At 39.9% G+C, this 19,913-nt stretch overlaps 1 protein-coding gene across 3 annotated transcripts in view; it reads left to right on the top strand.

Moving 5' to 3' along the window:
• Positions 1–19,913, top strand: part of LOC100517188 (collagen alpha-4(VI) chain-like) — a 150,103-nt gene that overhangs the window by 85,084 nt on the left and 45,106 nt on the right. For all 3 annotated transcript variants that reach the window (XR_014825028.1, XM_084991763.1, XM_084991764.1), the window contains exons 20-21: positions 7,304–7,357; positions 7,475–7,510. Coding sequence is in view for 2 of the 3 variants with exons in the window: in XM_084991763.1 (XP_084847889.1) it covers positions 7,304–7,357; positions 7,475–7,510 (90 nt within the window). In the remaining variant the exon portion in view is untranslated. The remainder of the gene's footprint in view (positions 1–7,303; positions 7,358–7,474; positions 7,511–19,913) is intronic.

Raw genomic sequence — 19,913 nt, 5'->3', positions numbered from 1 at the left:
CCTCTCCTTGGATGGATCCCTTAATCATTAAATAGTGTCCTTCTTTGTCTTTCTTTATGTCTTTTGTTTTAAAGTCTATTTTGTCTGATATGAGCGTTGCAACTCCTGCTTTTCTGTCATGTCTATTGGCATGAAATACTTTTCCCCAGCCTTTCACTTTCAATCTATATGTATCTTTTGTCCTAAGGTGAGTTTCTTGTAGGCAGCATATTGAAGGTTTTTGCCGTTTTATCCACTCAGCCATTCTGTGTCTTTTGATTGGGGCATTCAGTCCATTGACATTTAAGGTGATAATTGATAGATGATTATTTATTGCCATTTGATCCTCGTGTTCCAGTTGATTCTATGGTTCTCCATTCTTCCTTTCTTTTTTTTTTTTTTTTTTTTTTTTTTTTGGTTGGATGGTCTCCTGTTATTATCTGCTTGAGTGTATTTTTTTTTCATTTTTTGCAAATGCAATATTTGGTTTTGGCTTGTGGTTGCCCTGTTTTTTAAGTATGCTAACCCCTTCCCATAATTGTGTGTTTTAGCCTGATGGTCCTGTAAGTTCAAACACTTCATTATTATATTAAAATTAAGAAGAGAGACATACATACAAACAAAAAGGATTATTTACCTCCTAACATCCCTTGCCCACATTTTATGGTTTTGATGACTCTTTTATTTTTTTCTTTTTAATTTTATTTTGTTTGAAGCATGTTCATGATTAAATCTGTATGCTGGCTTATTTGAATGACTGCTCTCTGATTGTATCTTCCTCTGTCCTAGTTCTTCCTCTTCTTCTTCTTCTTTTTTTTTTTTTTTTCTTTTCTTTTTTCTTCCCTTTCCTTCCTTTCTTTTGGTTTAGAGAAGCCCTTTCAATATTTCCTTTAACCTGGGTTTTGTGTTGCTGTATTCTTTAAGTTTTTGTTTGTTGGGAAAAATTTTTATTTCCCCTTCTATTTTAAATGATATTCTTGCTGGATAAAGTATTCTAGGTTGCATATTTTTTCCTTTGAGCACTTTAAATATCTCTTGCCATTCCCTCCTGGCCTGTAGTGTTTCTGTAGAGAAATCAGCTGATATTCTTATGGGGGTTCCCTTGTAGGTAACATTCTGTTTTTCTCTTGCTGCCTTTAGGATCCTCTCTTTATCACTAACTTTTGCCATTTTTATTATGATGTGTCTTGGTGTGGGTCTGTTTGGGTTCAGTTTCTTTGGGGCCCTCTGTGCTTCTTGTATCTTGAATCCAGTATCCTTTAGATTTGGGAAGTTTCCAGCGATAATTTCTTCAAATATATTTTCCATTCCCTTATCTTTTTCTACTCCTTCTGGAATTCCTATTATGCGTAGATTGGCTCGTTTTATATTATCCCATAGGTCTCTTATATTGCTTTCCAGTTTTTTGATTCGGTTTTCTGTCTGTTGACCAGATTGAGTGATTTCCATTATTCTATCTTCCATATCACTGATTCGTTCTTCTGCATTATTCATTCTGGTTTTTACTGCCCCTAGTTCAGTTTGCATCTCTGCAAATGAATGTTCTAGTTTTTCTTGGCTCCTCCTTATATTTTCTAGCTCCTTTCTGAGGGTATCTGCATTGCTGTTCATATCTTCTCTTAATTCCTTCAGTATTTTCACTATTTCTCTTTTGAACTCCAGGTCTGTCAGACTGCAGAGATCAGTTTCATTGTTGACTGTTTTAGGTGAGTTCTCCTGTTGGTTTGACTGGGGGTGGTTTCTCAGCTTCTTCATCTTGCTTGTTGTCTTCTTTCTCCTGAGGGAGTTGTACTCTCCGTTATCGGGTAGTGTTTGCCTTGTCACTGCCGTGGAATATTTCCTGAGGGCTGTCGTTGTTGGTCAATCTTTTTTTGAGGCAGTGTGGCTTTTCTGGAGTGTTGATGGGACTAACAGTGTTTCTTTGAAGCAAAGGAGGACTTCCTGAGGGCAGACAGGACTGGGAGGTCCACCCCACGATGGTAGCAGATTTCACTTGGTTCTCAGCACCCCCTGGGGTCTTGGGCGGGTAGCAGGGCCCTTGGAGACTCAAGAGGTTCCTCCCCAGGGCAGCCCGATTCAGAAAGACCGTCTGAGATCTTTTCCCGATTCCGCCAGGCTTGTTGCAGCTTTTCTGGGCTGCAGGGGGTCCTGCCTGGAGCTGGCAGTCCTATGCAGCTGGTCCACTAGGTCTCAGCACCCCTTGGGGTCTTGGGCGAGTAGCAGGGCCTTTGGAGACTCAAGAGGCTCCTCCCCAGAACAGCCCGACTCAGAAAGACCGTCTGAGATCTTTTCCCAATTCGGCCAGGCTTGTTGCAGCTTTTCTGGGCTGCAGGGGGTCCTGCCTGGAGCTGGCAGTCCTATGCAGCTGGTCCACTAGGTCTCAGCACCCCTTGGGGTCTTGGGCGGGTAGCAGGGCCCTTGGAGACTCAAGAGGCTCCTCCCCAGGGCAGCCCGATTCAGAAAGACCGTTTGAGATCTTTTCCCGATTCGGCCAGGCTTGTTGCAGCTTTTCTGGGCTGCAGGGGGTCCTGCCTGGAGCTGGCAGTCCTATGCAGCTGGTCCACTAGGTCTCAGCACCCCCTGGGGTCTTGGGCGGGTAGCAGGGCCCTTGGAGGCTCAAGAGGCTCCTCCCCAGGACAGCCCGACTCAGAAAGACCGTCTGAGATCTTTTCCCGATTCCGCCAGGCTTGTTGCAGCTTTTCTGGGCTGCAGGGGGTCCTGCCTGGAGCTGGCAGTCCTATGCAGCTGGTCCACTAGGTCTCAGCACCCCTTGGGGTCTTGGGTGGGTAGCAGGGCCCTTGGAGACTCAAGAGGCTCCTCCCCAGGGCAGCCCGATTCAGAAAGACCGTTTGAGATCTTTTCCCGATTCGGCCAGGCTTGTTGCAGCTTTTCTGGGCTGCAGGGGGTCCTGCCTGGAGCTGGCAGTCCTATGCAGCTGGTCCACTAGGTCTCAGCACCCCCTGGGGTCTTGGGCGGGTAGCAGGGCCCTTGGAGGCTCAAGAGGCTCCTCCCCAGGACAGCCCGACTCAGAAAGACCGTCTGAGATCTTTTCCCGATTCCGCCAGGCTTGTTGCAGCTTTTCTGGGCTGCAGGGGGTCCTGCCTGGAGCTGGCAGTCCTATGCAGCTGGTCCACTAGGTCTCAGCACCCCTTGGGGTCTTGGGCGGGTAGCAGGGCCCTTGGAGACTCAAGAGGCTCCTCCCCAGGACAGCCCGACTCAGAAAGACCGTCTGAGATCTTTTCCCAATTCGGCCAGGCTTGTTGCAGCTTTTCTGGGCTGCAGGGGGTCCTGCCTGGAGCTGGCAGTCCTATGCAGCTGGTCCCCTAGGTCTTAGCACCCCCTGGGGTCTTGGGCGTGTAGCAAGGCCCTTGGAGACTCAAGAGGCTCCTCCCCGGGGGAGCCCGTCTCAGAAAAACCGTCGGAGAATTAGGTCGATCTATTCACGGCCTGGCTAGGCTTGTTCTAGCTTTTCTGGGCTGCAGGCCTTTTCTAGGGGGCTGGTGGTGTTTGGTGCTGCTCTGTGGAAGTGTAGCCCCTCCAAAGGGCAAGCAGGCCTGTGCAGGGAGAGCCCCTGCGGTGGTAGGCTTCAGGCAATTGTTGAGGCCAGCCCTCCTGGATGGCAGGCAGCCCCAGGTTCGGCGAGAGCGTAGGGGGTGGCGGGGGTGGGGGGAGGGAATGCACTGGGAAGCACAGCTTTCTGCTAGCTAGCGGGCCTGTAAGCTTGCTGTGGCGTGGGGGGTATTCTATGGGGACCCACCCCTTCTTCTCTCCCCTCCCCAGCACGGGCGCAGACCAGGCTCTTCTCCCAGGTTCCCTCTGAGGCGGCTTTCCACTTCCCCGCCCCTAGAGTATTGCTCCCTTCCTCTGCGACAGCTTTGTTTTCTAGTCTCTCAGGCAGTCTCTGCCCCGTCAAATGGTTTAGAGACCTCCCAAGCAGTTTCCGCTCTTCCCCGCCCCCCTAGCCCGGGGACTAATCTCTGGAGCCGAGGTCTCGGTGCCCAGCCCCCACCCAGGCGGCGCCCCCCGGCCCTTTCTTGGGGACTAACCTTCGGAGGCGAGGTCTCGGTGCCCAGCCCCAACCCAGGCGTCCCCGGCCCCCTCTCGGGGACCAACCTTCAGAGCTGAGGTCTCGGTGCCCAGCCCCCACCCAGGCGTCCCCCGGCCCTTTCCCGGGGACTAACCTCTGGAGCCGAGGATTCGGTGCCCAGCCCCCACCCAGGCGTCTCAATTTTTGGTGACTGTGCCCGTAGTTCAGATGGTCCGTTGGGTTCTTGATCGTTTTTCCGTACTCCGACTTACTGCTACACTCTTCTCTGCATCTGGAGATTCCTCCGGTTCGTTTGATCTTTCCCCCGGTAGGAGACTTTCCAGGGTGCGGGATCCCTTTCTCCTCCGCAGTTCCCTTTCGGGAGCGCCCGTCCCGCTCGGATTCACCTTCTCTCACTCTCCTCTTTTCTCCCGTTCTGCCCAATAATGTCACGAACTTCTTGCCGTTATTGGAGTTTAGGTTCCTCTGCCAGCGATTGGTTGTTGTTCTGTGCGAGTCATTTCTTCTGTAGATGTGCTTTTTTTGTTGTGTTTGTGGGAGAGGGCGAGCGTGTCCCCCTACTCCTCCGCCATCTTGTCCTCCTCCCCCTCCACTGCAATTTTTGAGAAGAGAGTTTCAAAAGGGTCTGTGTTAGCTGCTCTCTAAATGATGGAATTTGCCTGTGAAGTCATCAGGTCCTGGACTTTTGTTCTTTGGAAAATTTTAAATCATATTTTCAATTTCCGTACTCGTCACTGGCCTATTCATACATTCTGTTTCTCTCTTGTTAAGTCTTAGAAGGTTGTAACTTTGTAAGAATTTGTCCATCTCTTTTAGGTTGTCCATTTTATTGGCATATGGTTGCCTGTGGTAGTCTCTTCTGATCCTTTGTATTTCTGTGGTGGTGTCAATTGTAATTTCTCCTTTTTCATTTCTTATTGATTTTAGCCCTCTCTATTTTTTTCTTGATGAGTCTGGCTAAAGGTTTATCAATTTTGTTTATCTTTTTTTTTGGTCTTTTTAGGGCCACACCCATGGCATATGGAAGTTCCCAGGTTAGAGGTTGAATTAGAGCTGCAGCTGCCTATGCCATAGCCACAGCAATGAGGGATCCAAGCTGCATGTGCAACCTATACCACAGTTCATGGCAACACCAGATCCTTAACCCACTGAGCACGGGCAGGGATCAAATCCATGTCTTCATGAGTACCTGTTGGTTAATGCCACTGAGCCATGATGGGAACTCCTAATTTTATCTTTTCAAAGAACCAGCTTTTAGCTTCATTGACCTTTTCTATTGTTTTTTTGTCTCTATCTCATTTGTTTCTGCTTTGATTTTTATTTCTTTCCTTCTCCTAACCTTGAGTTTTGTTTGTCCTTTCTCTAGTTGTTTTAGATGTAAGGTTAGCTTGTTTATTTGGGAATTTTCTTGTTTCCTGAGGTGAGATTGTATTGCTATAAATTTCCCTCTTAGAACTGTTTTTGCTGTGTCTCACAGGTTTTGGATCATTGTTTCTTTGTTGTCATTTGTGTCTAGGTTTCGTTTGTTTTCCTTTTTAGATTTCTTCAGTGATCCATTGGTTGTTTAGTAGCATATTGTTTAGCCTCCATGTGATTGTATTTTTTGCTGGTTTTTTACTGTGGTTGATTTCTAGTCTCATAGCTTTGTGGTTAGGAAAAGTGCTTCATATGATTTAAATTTTCTTAAATTTACTGAGGTTTTTATTTGTGGCTCAAGATGTGATCTATCCTGGAGAATGTTCAGTGTGCACTTGAAAAGAATGTGTATTCTGCTGCTTTTAGATGGAATGTTCTGTAAATATCAATTAATTCTATCTGGTCTAGTGTGTCATTTAAGGTCTGTGTTTCTTTTTTCTTTTTTTTTTTTTTTGGCTTTTTTTTTTGTTGTTGTTGCTATTTCTTGGGCCGCTCCCGCGGCATATGGAGGTTCCCAGGCTAGGGGTCGAATCGGAGCTGTAGCCACCGGCCTATGCCAGAGGCACAGCAACGCGGGATTCGAGCTGCATCTGCAACCTACACCACAGCTCACGGCAACGCCGGATCGTTAACCCACTGAGCAAGGGCAGGGACCGAACCCGCAACCTCATGGTTCCCAGTCGGATTCGTTAACCACTGCGCCACGATGGGAACTCCAGGTCTGTGTTTCTTTATTGATTTTCTGTTTGAATGATGTGTCCATAGATGTTAAAGTCCCCCCCCCCCCATTTTACTGTTGATTCCCCTTCTATGGCTTTATGTAATGTGGTGCTCCTATGTTGGCTGCATACAGTATTTATGATTGTTATGTCTTCTTCAATTGATCCCTTGGTCATTAGGTAGTGTCCTTCTTTGTTTCTTATAACATTCTTTATTTTAAAGATAATTTTGTCTGATATGAGTATTGCTACTCCAACTTTCTTTTCATTTCCCTTTTCATGGAATATTCTTCCATCCCCTTTCAGTCTCTGTGTGTCCCTAGATCTAAAGTGGGTTTCTCGTAGACAGCATATATATAGGTCTTGATTTTGTATTCATTCAGCCAGTCTATGACTCTTTGTTGGAGCATTTAATATATTTACATGAATTTTTTTATTTCTTTCTTTTTAGGGCTGCATATAGAAGTTCCCAGGGTAGGGGTTGAATTGGAGCTGCAGCTTCCAGCGTATGCCACAGCCACAGCAACACCAGATCTGAATCACTTCTGTGACCTATGCCAAAGCTTGTGGCAATGTCTGATCCTTAATCCACTGAGCAAGGCCAGGGATTGAATCCACATCCTCATGGATACTAGTTGTGTTCTTAAGCTGCTAAGCCACAATGGGAACTCCTACATGGATATTTTAAAATACCAGAACTAAATCCATTTGCTTCCAGAGGAGTGCTAGCCAATAGAACTTTCTGTGTCATGGAAATAATCTATATCCTTACAGTCTAATGTGGAAGCCACTGAACATGTGGCTACATGTGGTTACTGAACACTTGAATGTGCCTACTGTAACTGAGGAACTAAAATTTTAATTTAACTTTTTCTTTTTTTGGCCATGCCCATGGCTTGCAGAAGTTCCCAGGCCAGGGAATAAACCTGTGCAACAGCAGTGACCTGAGCAACAGCAGTGAACACCAAATCTTTAACCCACTGAGCCACTAGGGAACTCCTAACTTGCTTTAGATTAATTTAAATATTAGCCACATGGGATGAGCTAATATTTTCTATATGGGACAGCTCATGTCTAGAGAGTAAACTCACCATATGTGTAGGCATCTAAACGGATCTTTCTTTTACCTCTTTCTTTTCAGGGAAGTTCTAGTATTGATGGACCTCAGGGGGAAACCGGGAATGCTGGCCCTCAGGTAGGTACAGCTGCTTCCGGGATGTATTTTATCTGCTTTTGTGGAAGAGAGAGGTAGGCTGGAGTGAAAACCGGCCTGTTTCTTTTTATAAGGTCTCTACTTCTCTTCTGTCCTTAGGGTTCAAGAGGAAGACAAGGTCTGCCGGGGCTGAAGGTCAGTGCTTTCTGGAAAGAGTTGCTTCTGTTCTACACATATGGCTACTTTAAATAGTTCTGGGGTCAAGGAGGGGTGTTGGTTGGGCTGTTGGAAGTTGCATGATCCCTGGGAAGTTTCCATGGGGACCTTTTCCATGAAGAAGGGAAAGTTTGTATGGTTCTCCTCTGCTCTCTCCCCAGCATGCTGTATTATTTCATTTAGCTAGAAAATAAGCTAATATCTTAAAACAGTTGCTTTTACCTTTGAAATAATGACTTTTAAAGAAGAAGGACTTGGTGTGGGTGCATAAGGGGTCTCATAGTCACTAAATAAAGGGAAAAAGTTGAGCTTTAACAATTTTCAAAGAAGAAATGGTGTGATTTGAGGGTGGAATGGGATATCTCTATGGGGGAATCTTATTTTACTAAGGATTTATCTAACACCAGACACTGAGCTAGACCTTTATTTATATGCCTCATGTAAACCTTTCTAGAAGTTTATGAGCATCATTGGTTACTTTTTATGGATAAGAGAGGAAATACAGGCTTAGCAAAATGAAGTTAGTTGTCAGAGACCACAAATCCAAAGATTAAGATGCTCTTGGAAATTTTTATACAAAACGAAAGTTACCCTTATTATGTAAACTCCTATTTAATGTATTCTGGTCATGCTCTGCTGGAATTTTTTTTTTTCAGCATCCCCATGATTTAGAGATAGAGGAAAAGTCAGAGACTGACTTATGTCATCTCTAAGCCTAGGAATGCGTGAGTGTGTTTGTGTCTGTAAGATGGGAAATGACCTTAGTTACAAAAAGAATGGGCTCCTGTCTCTTCAATCCAAACATGTCGAAAAAGCATGGCTATTGAGAAATCTCAAAGTCTCAAAAATCCAAACAAGTTTTGTTGACACCAAGCAAAATATTATTTCTCATGAAATGTTAAGATTTGAAGTAATTCTTTTTTTTTCTTTCTCTTATTTTCAATTTTTGGTGATTCTATTTTTTAAATTGAAATGTAGGTGATTGACAATGTCATGTTAGTTTCAGGGGTACAGCACAGTGATTCAGTTATATATTTTCTTTTTCAGATTCTTTTCCCCTATGTAAGTCATTACAAAATATTGAGTACAGTTTTCTACACTGTACAGTAGGTTCTTTTTGGTTATCTATTGTATATATAGTAGTGTGTATATATTAATTCCAACCTTCTAATTTATCCCTCCCACCTTCCCCTTTAGTAACTGTAAGTTTTTTTCTATTTTATTCTATTCTATTTTATTTTGAGTATGGTTGATTTTGAGTATTGTATCAATTTCTGCTGTTCAGCATAGTGATCCAGTCATGTTATATGTACATTCTTTTTCTCATACTGTCTTCCAGCATGTTCCTCCCCAAGAGACTGGATATAGTTCCCTGTGCTGTACAGTAGGACTTCATTGCTTATCCATTCTAAATGGAATAGTTTGCATCTGTCAACCCTAAACTTCCCGTTTATCCTTTCTGCGTCTGTGGATCTGTTTTTGTTTTGTAAATAAGTTCATTTGTGTCATTTTTTTTTTTTAAGATTCCACATACAAATGTGGATAAGCGATATCATATGACATTTGTCTTTCTCTCTCTGGTTTACTTCACTTAGTATGATAGTTTCCAGGTTCATCCATATTGCTGCAAATGGCATTATTTCATAGATTTGAAATAAATTTTTAACTCGACCATTTCTTGTGTCTTGAATTCAGTTTTGACCTCAGATGTTTTTGAACACTTGTGAAATAAACAATGTTTTCAACCATCATTTTAGCCTATTGTTTTTATCCCCTAAAAGGCAGAAAGAAATAGACTACAGGTTGACTAGGCCAATTTTTAGAGAAATTCAGTGGCCCTAGGCAGCAGAAGGATTTTCATACCCTTGAATGATTTAATACTTTTGTAATGCTATATGTAGTTTATCTAGATAGCCCTTTGACAGTGGGCTGGTTCTCTGCTCAGCTGGGTCTTGTTTATTTTTGGTTTCCTAAACTTTCCATCTCCTATGCCTTTTTATTTAATTTAAACCAGAGCTAAGCCTGTTCATAAGTTTAAAATCAAATTGGACTTGTAAGTGTAAGATGAAAAATATTTCCCTGCCCATTGTTTCCCAGCTCTTTAGGACCACTCATCTCTTGGGGCTGTTCCTTCTGGCATTATTTCCATTTTTCTAAAGAACGTGCTTACTTTGCTGTTTCTTGGTTTTCAGTTTTTTATGTTTTTCTACTGATTTCTTGAGTGAGAATGAGGAGTTTTCTTAACCTATCCATCTCTTTCATACATTTCCTTACAATATACTTATTTTCCCACTTTTGGTCAAATCAATTCATTGTTGAGATGATGACCAGTAAATATTATAGCTACCTAGCTTTTGTATTCCTTGAGTTATCCTCTTTGCCCATTGGTTGTGTTCTATGTGCCTATTAGTTAACCATAAAGCTCTTTGACAAAACTGATAACCTCCCAGTATGTTCAAACATGTGAGGTTTATTTTTCTTAGGTTCCTCTTTCCTGGGCCCTCTGTCCTTCTGCTCTAATCTAGGCTGATTGCTGTCTATGCCTCTGCACTGTAATCTTCTGCGGGACAGATTTTGGAACAGCAGCCTCTTATTTTGAGAGCAAAGTGTGCAGACTGCCATCTTTAATAGAAAGCCTCTCCTATTTAATGCCTTGTAATCTTGATGAATCCCTATATTTTTTACTGTTTTTCAGCAATCCCTATAGTTGTTTGCTCTTTTTTTCTATTCATGCTTTGATTTTTGAAACTGAGATAAAATTTATTTATTTTTATTTTTATTTTAAAAATTATTTTAAATTGTTTTTTAATAGTTATTTCCCCAATACAGTTTTTTTTCTACTGTACAGCATGGTGACCCAGTTACACATACATGTACACATTCTATTTTCACACATTATCATGCTCCATCATAAGTAGCTAGACATAGTTCCCAGTGCTACACAGCAGGATCTCATTGCTAATCCATTCCAAAGGCAATAGTTTGTATCTGTTAACGCCAAGCTCCCCAACTACCCCACTCCCTCCCCCTCCCCCTTGGCAACCACAAGTCTATTCTCCAACTCCATGATTTTCTTTTCTGTGGAAAGGTTCCTTTGTGCCTTATATTAGATTCCAGATATAAGTGATATCATATTGTATTTTTTCTTTCTCTTTCTGACTTACTTCACTCAGGAGGAGAGTCTCTAGTTCCATCCATGTTGCTGCAAATGGCATTATGTCATTCTTTTTTATGGATGAATAGTATTCCATTGTGTATATATACTACATCTTCCTGATACAATGGTCTGTTGATGGACATTTGGGTTGTTTCCATGTCTTGGCTATTGTGAATAGAGCTGCAGTGAACATGCGGGTGCACATGTCTTTTTTAAGGAAAGTTTTGTCTGGATAGATGCCCAAGAGTTGGGTTGTTGGGTCATATGGTAGTTCTATGTATAGTTTTCTGAGGTACCTCCATACTGTCTTCCATAGTGGTTGTACCAGCTTACATTCCCACCAACAGTTCAGGAGGGTTCTCTTTTCTCCACACTTCCTCCAGCATTTGTTCTTTGTGGATTTATTAATGATGGCTATTCTGACTGGTGTGAGGTGGTATCTTGTGTTAGTTTTGATTTGCATTTGAAACTGATATAAAATTTATAACTGTTTGCAGATTCCAGGGTAAATTGGGTATATCCAAGAAGTCAGTGGTTTGCTAGTTAATCCAGTATTAGAGCAATGGTCATTAATGCTGTGAGTCTCTAACTTGCTGAATATCAGCCAGTATTATTGGAAGAATACAACTTACAGGGATGCTGAACTCCAAATTACAGCATCCATTGACCTTGGGAAAATATGGCTCATTATTGTCTATAAAATTAGAAATGCTGGCTTTTGCAAGATACATAATAAAATGAAAATTTTTTTATGAAAGTGAATATTTATTTAGATTGAGAAATGAATTCACAGTGAGTTAAAATTTTTTTAAATTAACTGTCATAGAAATCACAAAATCCAAACATTATAGATCTATTAGGAGACTTGCTAACATATTTCTGTAGCACTTTTTCTTACGATTTTGGTTGCATACTCTTTGGTCATCTTGTTATGTGATAATGAGTTCGTAATATTTTATGTATAGAAAATAAAAAGACAACCCAGTCTCTTCTTTCGTGAGTTTAGTATTGATGATTTAGAAGCTTCTTTGGTCTCACACTTTTTTATTGGTAACTTTATTTTATTTTATTTATTTATTTTTGTCTTTTTGCCATTTCTTGGGGCACTCTCGCGGCATATGGAGGTTCCCAGGCTAGGGATCCAATAGGAGCTGCAGCCACCTGCCTACGCTAGAGCCACAGCAACGCGGGATCTGAGCCACGTCTGCAACCTACACCACAGCTCGTGGCAACACCGGATCCTTAACCCACTGAGCAAGGGCAGGGATCGAACCCGGGACCTCATGGTTCCTAGTCGGATTTGTTAACCACTGCGCCATGACGGGAACTCCTTTTTATTGGTAATTTTAATATGAATTATTAAGATGATTAAACTTGGGAGGTTTTCCCTGTGAACATTCCGTTTATACATGAGCTGTTACGATGGAAAAAAAATATTTCTGTTGACTGACTTCTGGCTTCCTATTTCTGATCCTCGCTTCTTGCCACTACCCACTGCCCACATTCTCCTGGTGCAAGGGTCATATCCTGACATGACTTCTGGCCCTGCGTCTTTGTATTGTGATGCTGAGTGAGTTTGCACAATGGGTAGTAGGAGTTAAAATGAAATTCTTTTATTTGCAAATTTGTTTTATTTTTTATTTTAGAATTAGACACAAAAAATTTTGATGATGTAATGTGTCACAAAACAGAGATGGTTTAGCATCCGTTTATATTATGAGCTCATAGCATTACATCAGTGTTCTATAGATGCGAGTTCATATCCCAAGTTATTGTTGCAATGAATTCCATATCAGCATCTTTATTTTGCAATTCTTGAGAAGAAGAGTCAGTATCACATAATCTTGGGATCGATTTACTAGAAATAAACAAAAATGTTAATTTTGTAGCATGAAATGAAATTCTAAATAAGATTTTATTTACATAAAAGATTGTACTGTGGCAAACAAATAAATTCACAGATTATTTTGACAAAAGGGAAAACTTTAATTTGTTAACCATAATAAAATTAAGAATATCACTAATTTTTAAATGTCTGCAAACTCATCACCCTCCTGCAATTATTTTCACATTTGTGTGTTTCCTTTACTAGTATAGATACTGAGTTATTATAAATGTATACCTATTTTATTATTTTTTATTATTTTTAAAAATAGACTTTATCTTTTAGAGCAATTTTATGTTCACAGCGAAATTAAGCAGACAAAGATTTCCCACAGACCTCCTGTCCCTGACACATGCATAATGCCCCCTGTTGTCTGTATTCCCCACCAGAGTGGTACATGTATTATTATGACTGAGGAACATTAACACATATGACGTATACACCATTTTATATTCTGCTTTTCTGTGTTTCCAAATATTACTGTGATCACATTATAGCTCACTCTGTTGAAGAAAAATGATTTACTAAACTATTCTTGAACATTTAGGCCATTTCTACTTTTTTTAGGTATCATGGTCAGTGATATAAAGAAAAACTGCATTACAGGGTTTTTGTTTTGTTGTTGCTTTTTTTGCTGAAATGATTTCCTTAATATAAATGCATAGGCATGGGTAAATTAGGAGGTTGGGATTAACATATATACACTATTATGCATAAAGCAGCTAAACAACAAGGACCTGTTGTGTAGCACAGGGAACTATATTCAGTATCTTAAAATAATAACCCCCAATGGAAAATAATCAGAAAAAAATGTTTAACTGAATCACTTTGCTGTATACCTGAAAATAACACACCATTGTAAATTAACTATACTTCGATTGAAAAAAAGGTAAAGAATGTATACACATGGTGTTACAATGTAAAAGAGTCTGACCTTTGCTGTATAGAGCCATGTTGTTTTGTCAAGTGTTGCACTGTCAGTGTCACGAATGCGATGTGTAAATTAGGAAACATTTCACAATCTGTTTCAAAATTTCTAGCTTAATGCCTTTAAAAATGTAGTTCACATTTGTAAATCTAGAAATCAACTTTTGAAGAACAGAATGATTTAATAGTAATGATGAATAGAAGTGCTTCCCATTTTGCTGAATTGTTTAAAAAACTCAAAAAGCACAAGTAATTGAGCCACATGATGATTCATTATGAGTTTAGGATTTCTTTTCTTTGCAAATCTGAGACTAATCAGCAACCTAGTCAATATGTGAGCAACATGAGAAAAATTGGTATTACCTTCATTTTTGGGAAATGTAACTTCTTTGTAGAAATGAAAATATTAATTTGAAGGAGAAATTAAATCAACTACCAGATAAATCATTCTCATAGCTCACCTTTTCCTTAGAGAGGTAGCTTAATGCTGTAAGAATCTGTAGGGTTTTAAAGCCAGTTTTCTGCTGTTTTCTTTGTGTGCTTTATGTGCCTTTGTCCCCAAATGTCATGCTTGTTGCTGTGACTCAGCATTCTGAGTTTTCTCACATGGAATAAGGGTCCTGAACTTCAGTGAGCATTTAGCCCACACCCTGAGGAATGGATGGGCTTTTAGGAACCTGTTATATAAAATGGGAGTTTGGGCTATTTATTTATTTATTTTTTCTCTTGATTTATCAAATTTATTTTTAGAATATTTTATAATTACAAGAGATAGTTTTCATTTTTTTCTTTTTTTTTATTACTCAAAAGAATTTTTTTATGGCTTTTTGGCTTTTTGCCTTTTCTAGGGCCACTCTCACAACATATGGAGGTTCCCAGGCTAGGGGTCTAATCAGAGCTGTAGCCATTGGCCATCACCAGAATCACAGCAATGTGGGATCCGAGCCGTGTCTGTGACCTACACCACAGCTCACTGCAACGCCGGATTGTTAACCCACTGAGCAAGGGCAGGGATCGAACCCGCAACCTCATGGTTCCTAGTCAGATTCGTTAACCACTGAGCCACAACGGGAACTCCTCAAATGAACTTATCACATCTGTAGTTGTATAATGATCATAACAATCCACTTTCACAGGATTGCCATCCCATAACCCAAGCACATCCCTCCACCCCCCATACTGTCTCCTCCAGAGACCATAAGTTTTTCAATGTCTGTGAGTCAGCATCCATTCTGCAAAGAAGTTCAGTCTGTCCTTTTTTCAGATTCTACATGTCGGTGATAGCATTTGATGTTGGTATCTCATTGTATGGCAGACTTCACTTAGCATGATAATTTCTAGGTCCATCCATGTTGCTAAATATGCTGATATTTCGTTCCTTTTAATGGCTGAGTAATATTCCATTGTGTGTATGTACCACTTCTTCTTGATCCACTCCTCTGTCAATGGACATTTAGGTTGTTTCCATGTCTTGGCTATTGCACATAGTGCTGCAATGAACATCAGAGTACATGTGTCTTTGCGAGTTGTGGTTTTCTCTGGATAGATGCCCAGGAATGGGATTGCTGGATTGAATGTGTGTTCTATTTTTAGTTTTCTGAGGAATCTCCATACTGTTTTCCACAGTAGTTGCACGAATTTACAACCCCACCAACAGTGTAATAGGGTTCCTTTTTCTCTACACTCTCTTTAACACTTCTTGTTTGTAGACTTTTTGATGATGGCCATTCTGGCTGGTGTAAAGTAGTACCTCATAGTGGTTTGATTTATGTTTCTCTAATAATTAGTGATGTTGAACATCTTTTCATGTGTTTTTTGGCCATCTGTATGTCTTCTCTGGAGAACTGTCTGTTTAGATCTTCTGCCCATTTTTTTGATGGGGTTGTTTGTTTTTTTGGTATGGAGCTGCAGAAGGTGTTTATAGATTTTGGAGATTAATCCCTTGTCAGTTGATTCATTTGCAAAGATTTTCTCCCATTCTGTGGGTTGTCTTTTCATTTTGTTTAGGGTTTCCTTTGCTGTGCAGAAACTTTTAAGTTTGATTAGGTCCCATTTATTGATTTTTGTTTTTATTGTCCATACTCTAAGAGGTGGATCTGAGAAGATGTTGTTGTCGTTTATGTCAGAAAGTGTTTGGCCTATGTTTTCCTCTAAGAGGTTTATAGTGTCTGGTCTTATATCTAGGTCTTTAATCCATTTTGAGATTCTTTTTGGGTATGGTGTTAGGGAGTGTTCTAATTTCATTCTTTTACATGTGGCTGCCCAGTTTTCCCAGCACCACTTATTGAGGGGGCTGTCTTTTCTCTATTGTATATTCTTCCCTCCTTTGTCATAGATTAGTTGGCTGTAGGTGCCTGGGTATAATTCTGGACTTTCTATCCTGTTCCACTGATGTATATTTCTGTCTTTGTGCCAGTACCATACAGTTTTGATGATTGTAGCTTTGTAGTATAGCCTGATGTCTGGGAGCCTGATTCCTCCAGCTCCATTTTTCTTTTTCAGGATGTCTTTGGCTATCCTGGGTCTTTTGTGCTTCCAAACAAACTTTAAAATATTTTGTTTGAGTTCTGTGAAAATTGTCCTTGGTAATTTGATAGGGATTGCATTGAATCTGTATATTGCCTTATGTAGTATAGTCATTTGGATAACATTGCCTCTTCCAATCCAAGAGCATGGTATGTTTTTCCATCTATTTGTGTCATCTTTGATTTCTCTCATCAGTGTCATAGTTTTCAGAGTCCAGGTCTTTTTTCCCTTTAGCTAGGTTTACACCTAGGAATTTTATTCTTTTAGATGTGATGGTAAATGAGATTGCTTCCCTAATTTCTCTTTCTGATCTTTCGTTGTTAGTGTATAGAAATGCTGTTGATTTATGTGTATTAATTTTGTATCCTGCAACTTTGCTAAATTCATGGTTGAGCTCTAATAGTTTTCTGGTAGAGTCTTTAGGATTCTCTAGGTATAGTATCATGTCATCTGCAAATAGTGATAGTTTTACTTTTCCCTTTCCAATTTGGATTCCTTTTATTTCTTTTACTTCTCTGATTGCCATGGCTAGGACTTCCAAAACTATGTTGACGAGTAGTGGCAAGAGCGGACATCCTTGTCTTGTTCCTGATCTCAGCAGGAATTCTTTCAGCTTTTCCCCATTGAGAATGATGTTCACTGTGGGTTTGTAATATATGGCCTTTATTATGTTGAGGTAGCTTCTCTCTATGCCCACTTTCTGAAGGGTTTTTATCAGAAATGGGTGTTGGATTTTGTCAAAGGCTTTTTCCACGTCTATTGAGAGGATCATATGGTTTATATTATTCAGTTTGTTAATGTGGTGTATCACACTGATGGATTTGTGGATACTGAAGAACCCTTGCATCCCTGGGATAAATCCCACTTGATCATGATGAACAATCCTTTTAATGTATTGTTGGATGTGGTTTGCTAGTGTTGTGTTGAGGATTTTTGCGTCTGTGTTCATCAGTGAAATTGGCCTGTAGTTTTCTTTTTTTTTTTGTGGTATCTTTGTCTGGTTTTGGTATCAGGGTGATGGTGGCCTCATAGAATGAGTTTGGGAGTATCACTTCCTCTGCAAGTTTTTGAATTAGTTTCAGAAGGATAGGTGTTAGCTCTTTTCTAAATGTTTGATAGAATTTGCCTGTGAAGACATCTGGTCCAGGACTTTTGTTTGTTGGAAGTTTTTAAATCACAGCTTCAATTTCAGTTCTTGTGATTGGTCCATTCATCTTTTCTATTTCATCTTTGTTTAGTCTTGGAAGATTGTACTTTTCTAAGAATTTGTCCATTTCTTCTAGGTTTTCCATTTTATTGGCATATAGTTGCATATAGTAGTCTCTTATGAGCCTTTGTATTTCTGTGATGTCCGTTGTTACTTCTCCTTTTACATTTCTAATTTTATTGATTTCAGTCCTCTCTTTTTCTTGATAAGTCTGGCTAAGGGTTTATCAATTTCGTTGATCTTTTCAAAGAACCAACTTTTTGTTTGATTGATCTTTTCTATGGTTTTCTTTCTTTCTATTTCCTTGATTTTTGCTCTGATCTTTATGATTTCTTTCTTCTACTAACTTTAGGTCTTGTCTGTTCTTCTCTCTCGAGCTGCTTTAGATGTAAAGTTGGCTTGTTTATTTGAGCTTCTTCTTGTTTCCTGAGGTGGGCTTGTATTGGTATAATCTTTCCTCTTAGAATGGCTTTTGCTGCATCCCATGGGTTTTGGAGTATCTTTGTTGTCATTTGCCTCTAGGTATTTTTTATTTTCCTCTTTGATTTCTTCAGTGATCCATTGGTTGTTTAGTAGCATGTTGTTTAGTCTCCACGTGTTTGTGTATTTTTGCAGTTTTTTTTCTTGTTGTTGATCTCCAGTCGTATAGCGTTGTGATCAGAAAAGATGCTTGATATTATTTCAATTTTCTAAAGTTACCGAGGTTGGATTTGTAGCCCAGGATGTGATCACTCTTAGAGAATGTTCCATGTGCACTTGAGAAGAATGTGTATTCTGTTGCTTTTGGATGGAATGTCCTATAAATGTCTATTAAGTCCATAGACTTAATGCTTCATTCAGGGCCTGTGTTTCCTTATTGATTTTCTGTCTGGTTGATCTGTCTCTTGCTGTAAGTGGGGTGTTAAAGTCCCCTCCTATAATTGTGCTATTGTTGATTTGTCCTTTTAAGGTTGTTAGCAGTTGCCTTATATATTGTGGTGAACCTAGGTTGGGTGCGTAGATATTTAAAATTGTTATATCATCTTCTTGGATTGATCCTTTGATCATTAAGTAGTGACCTTCCTTGTCCCTTAAAATAGTCTTCATTTTAAAGTGTATTTTGTTTGATATGAGTATTTCTACTCCAGCATTCTTTTGATTCCCGTTTGCATGAAATATTTTCTTCCATCCTCTCACTTTCAATTTGTGTGTGTCCCTAGAAGGGAAATGGGTCTCTTGAAGACAGCATATATATGGATCTTGTCTTTGTATCCATTCAGCCAGTCTCTGTCTTTTGGTTGGAGCTTTTATTCCATTAACATTTAAGGTAATTATTGATATGTATGTTCTTATTGCCATCTTATTAAGTGCTTTGGATTTGTTTTGGTTGCTCTTTTTTCTTTCCCTCTTCTCTTGTTCCCTCCTCTTGTGGTTTGATGACTATCTTTAGTGTTGTACTTGAACTGATTTTTCTTTGTTTGTGTATCAGTTGTAGATTTTTGGTTTGCAGTTATTCTGAAGTTTTGATATAAGAGTCTAGATGTATATCAGATTGCTTTAAGTTGTTCTCTTAATTGCAAGTTCATCTCCAGTGTCCTGAATTTGCACCCACCTCTTCTCATGATTTCGGATTTTGGTGGTATAATTGTGCATGGATGATTTCGTATCTTTACTGTGTATATACCTTTACTGGTGATCCTTGTCATTTGTGGTAATTTTGTTTCTGATTGTGGTCTTTTCTTTTCTGCCTATAGAAGTTCCTTTAGTATTTATTGTAAGGCTGGTTTAGTGTTGCTGAATTCTCTCAGCTTTTACTTATCTGTGATGGTTTTGCTTTCTCCTTCAAATCTGAATGAGAGCCTTTCTGGGTAGAGTAATCTTGGTTGGAGGTTTTTTCCTTTCATCACGTTAAGTATATCATGCCACTCCCTTCTGGCCTGCAGAGTTTCTGCTGAAAAATCTGCAGAAAACCTTATTGGGGTTCCCTTGTATGTCATTTGTTTCTTTTCCTTATTGCTTCAAGATTTTCTCTGTCTTTAATTTTGGTCAGTTTGATTAATATGTGTCTTTGTGTATTCCTCCTTGGGTTTATTTTATATGGTACTCATTGTGCTTCCTGGATTTGAGTGAGTGGCTCCTTTCCCATGTTAGTGAAATTTTCAGCTATTATCTCTTGGAATATTTTTTCTCTCTGCTTCTCTCTCTCTTGTCTCTTTCTGGCACCCCTATAATACCGATGTTGTCCCAGAGTTCTCTGAGATTCTCTTCATTTGTTTTCAATCTTTTTTTCTCTTTTCTCTTCTGCGTCCGTAATTTCTACTAATCTGTCCTCCACCTTGCTTATTCGTTCTTCTGCCTCCTGTATTCTGCTGTTAGCTGCTTCTAGTGAATTTTTTATTTCAGTTATTGTATTTTGCAATTATTCTTGTTTAAGTTTTATATCTTGTATCTCTTTGCTCAGTGTTTCCTGTAAGTTATCCATCTTTGCCTCCAGTTTATTTCCATTGTCTTGCATCATCTTTCCTGGAGGCTAAGAATCTCCTCCTTGCTTAGCTGATTTTCTGGGGTTTTTCCTTTCTCCCTCTTCTGAGTTATAGTTCTCTGTCTTTTCATTTTTATATGTTTTTGGTGTGGTGACCTTTTTTACAGATAATAGGATTGCAGCCTCTCTTACTTCTGGTGTCTGCCCCCTTGTGGCTGA

Source organism: Sus scrofa, chromosome 13 (genome assembly GCF_054392235.1).
Source record: "Sus scrofa isolate SSC_HxYL_T2T_F1_AM1 chromosome 13, Sscrofa_HxYL_maternal_Yorkshire_Landrace_v2.0, whole genome shotgun sequence".
Lineage (NCBI taxonomy): Eukaryota > Metazoa > Chordata > Mammalia > Artiodactyla > Suidae > Sus > Sus scrofa.
This window is presented reverse-complemented; position numbering and strand designations above follow the sequence as displayed.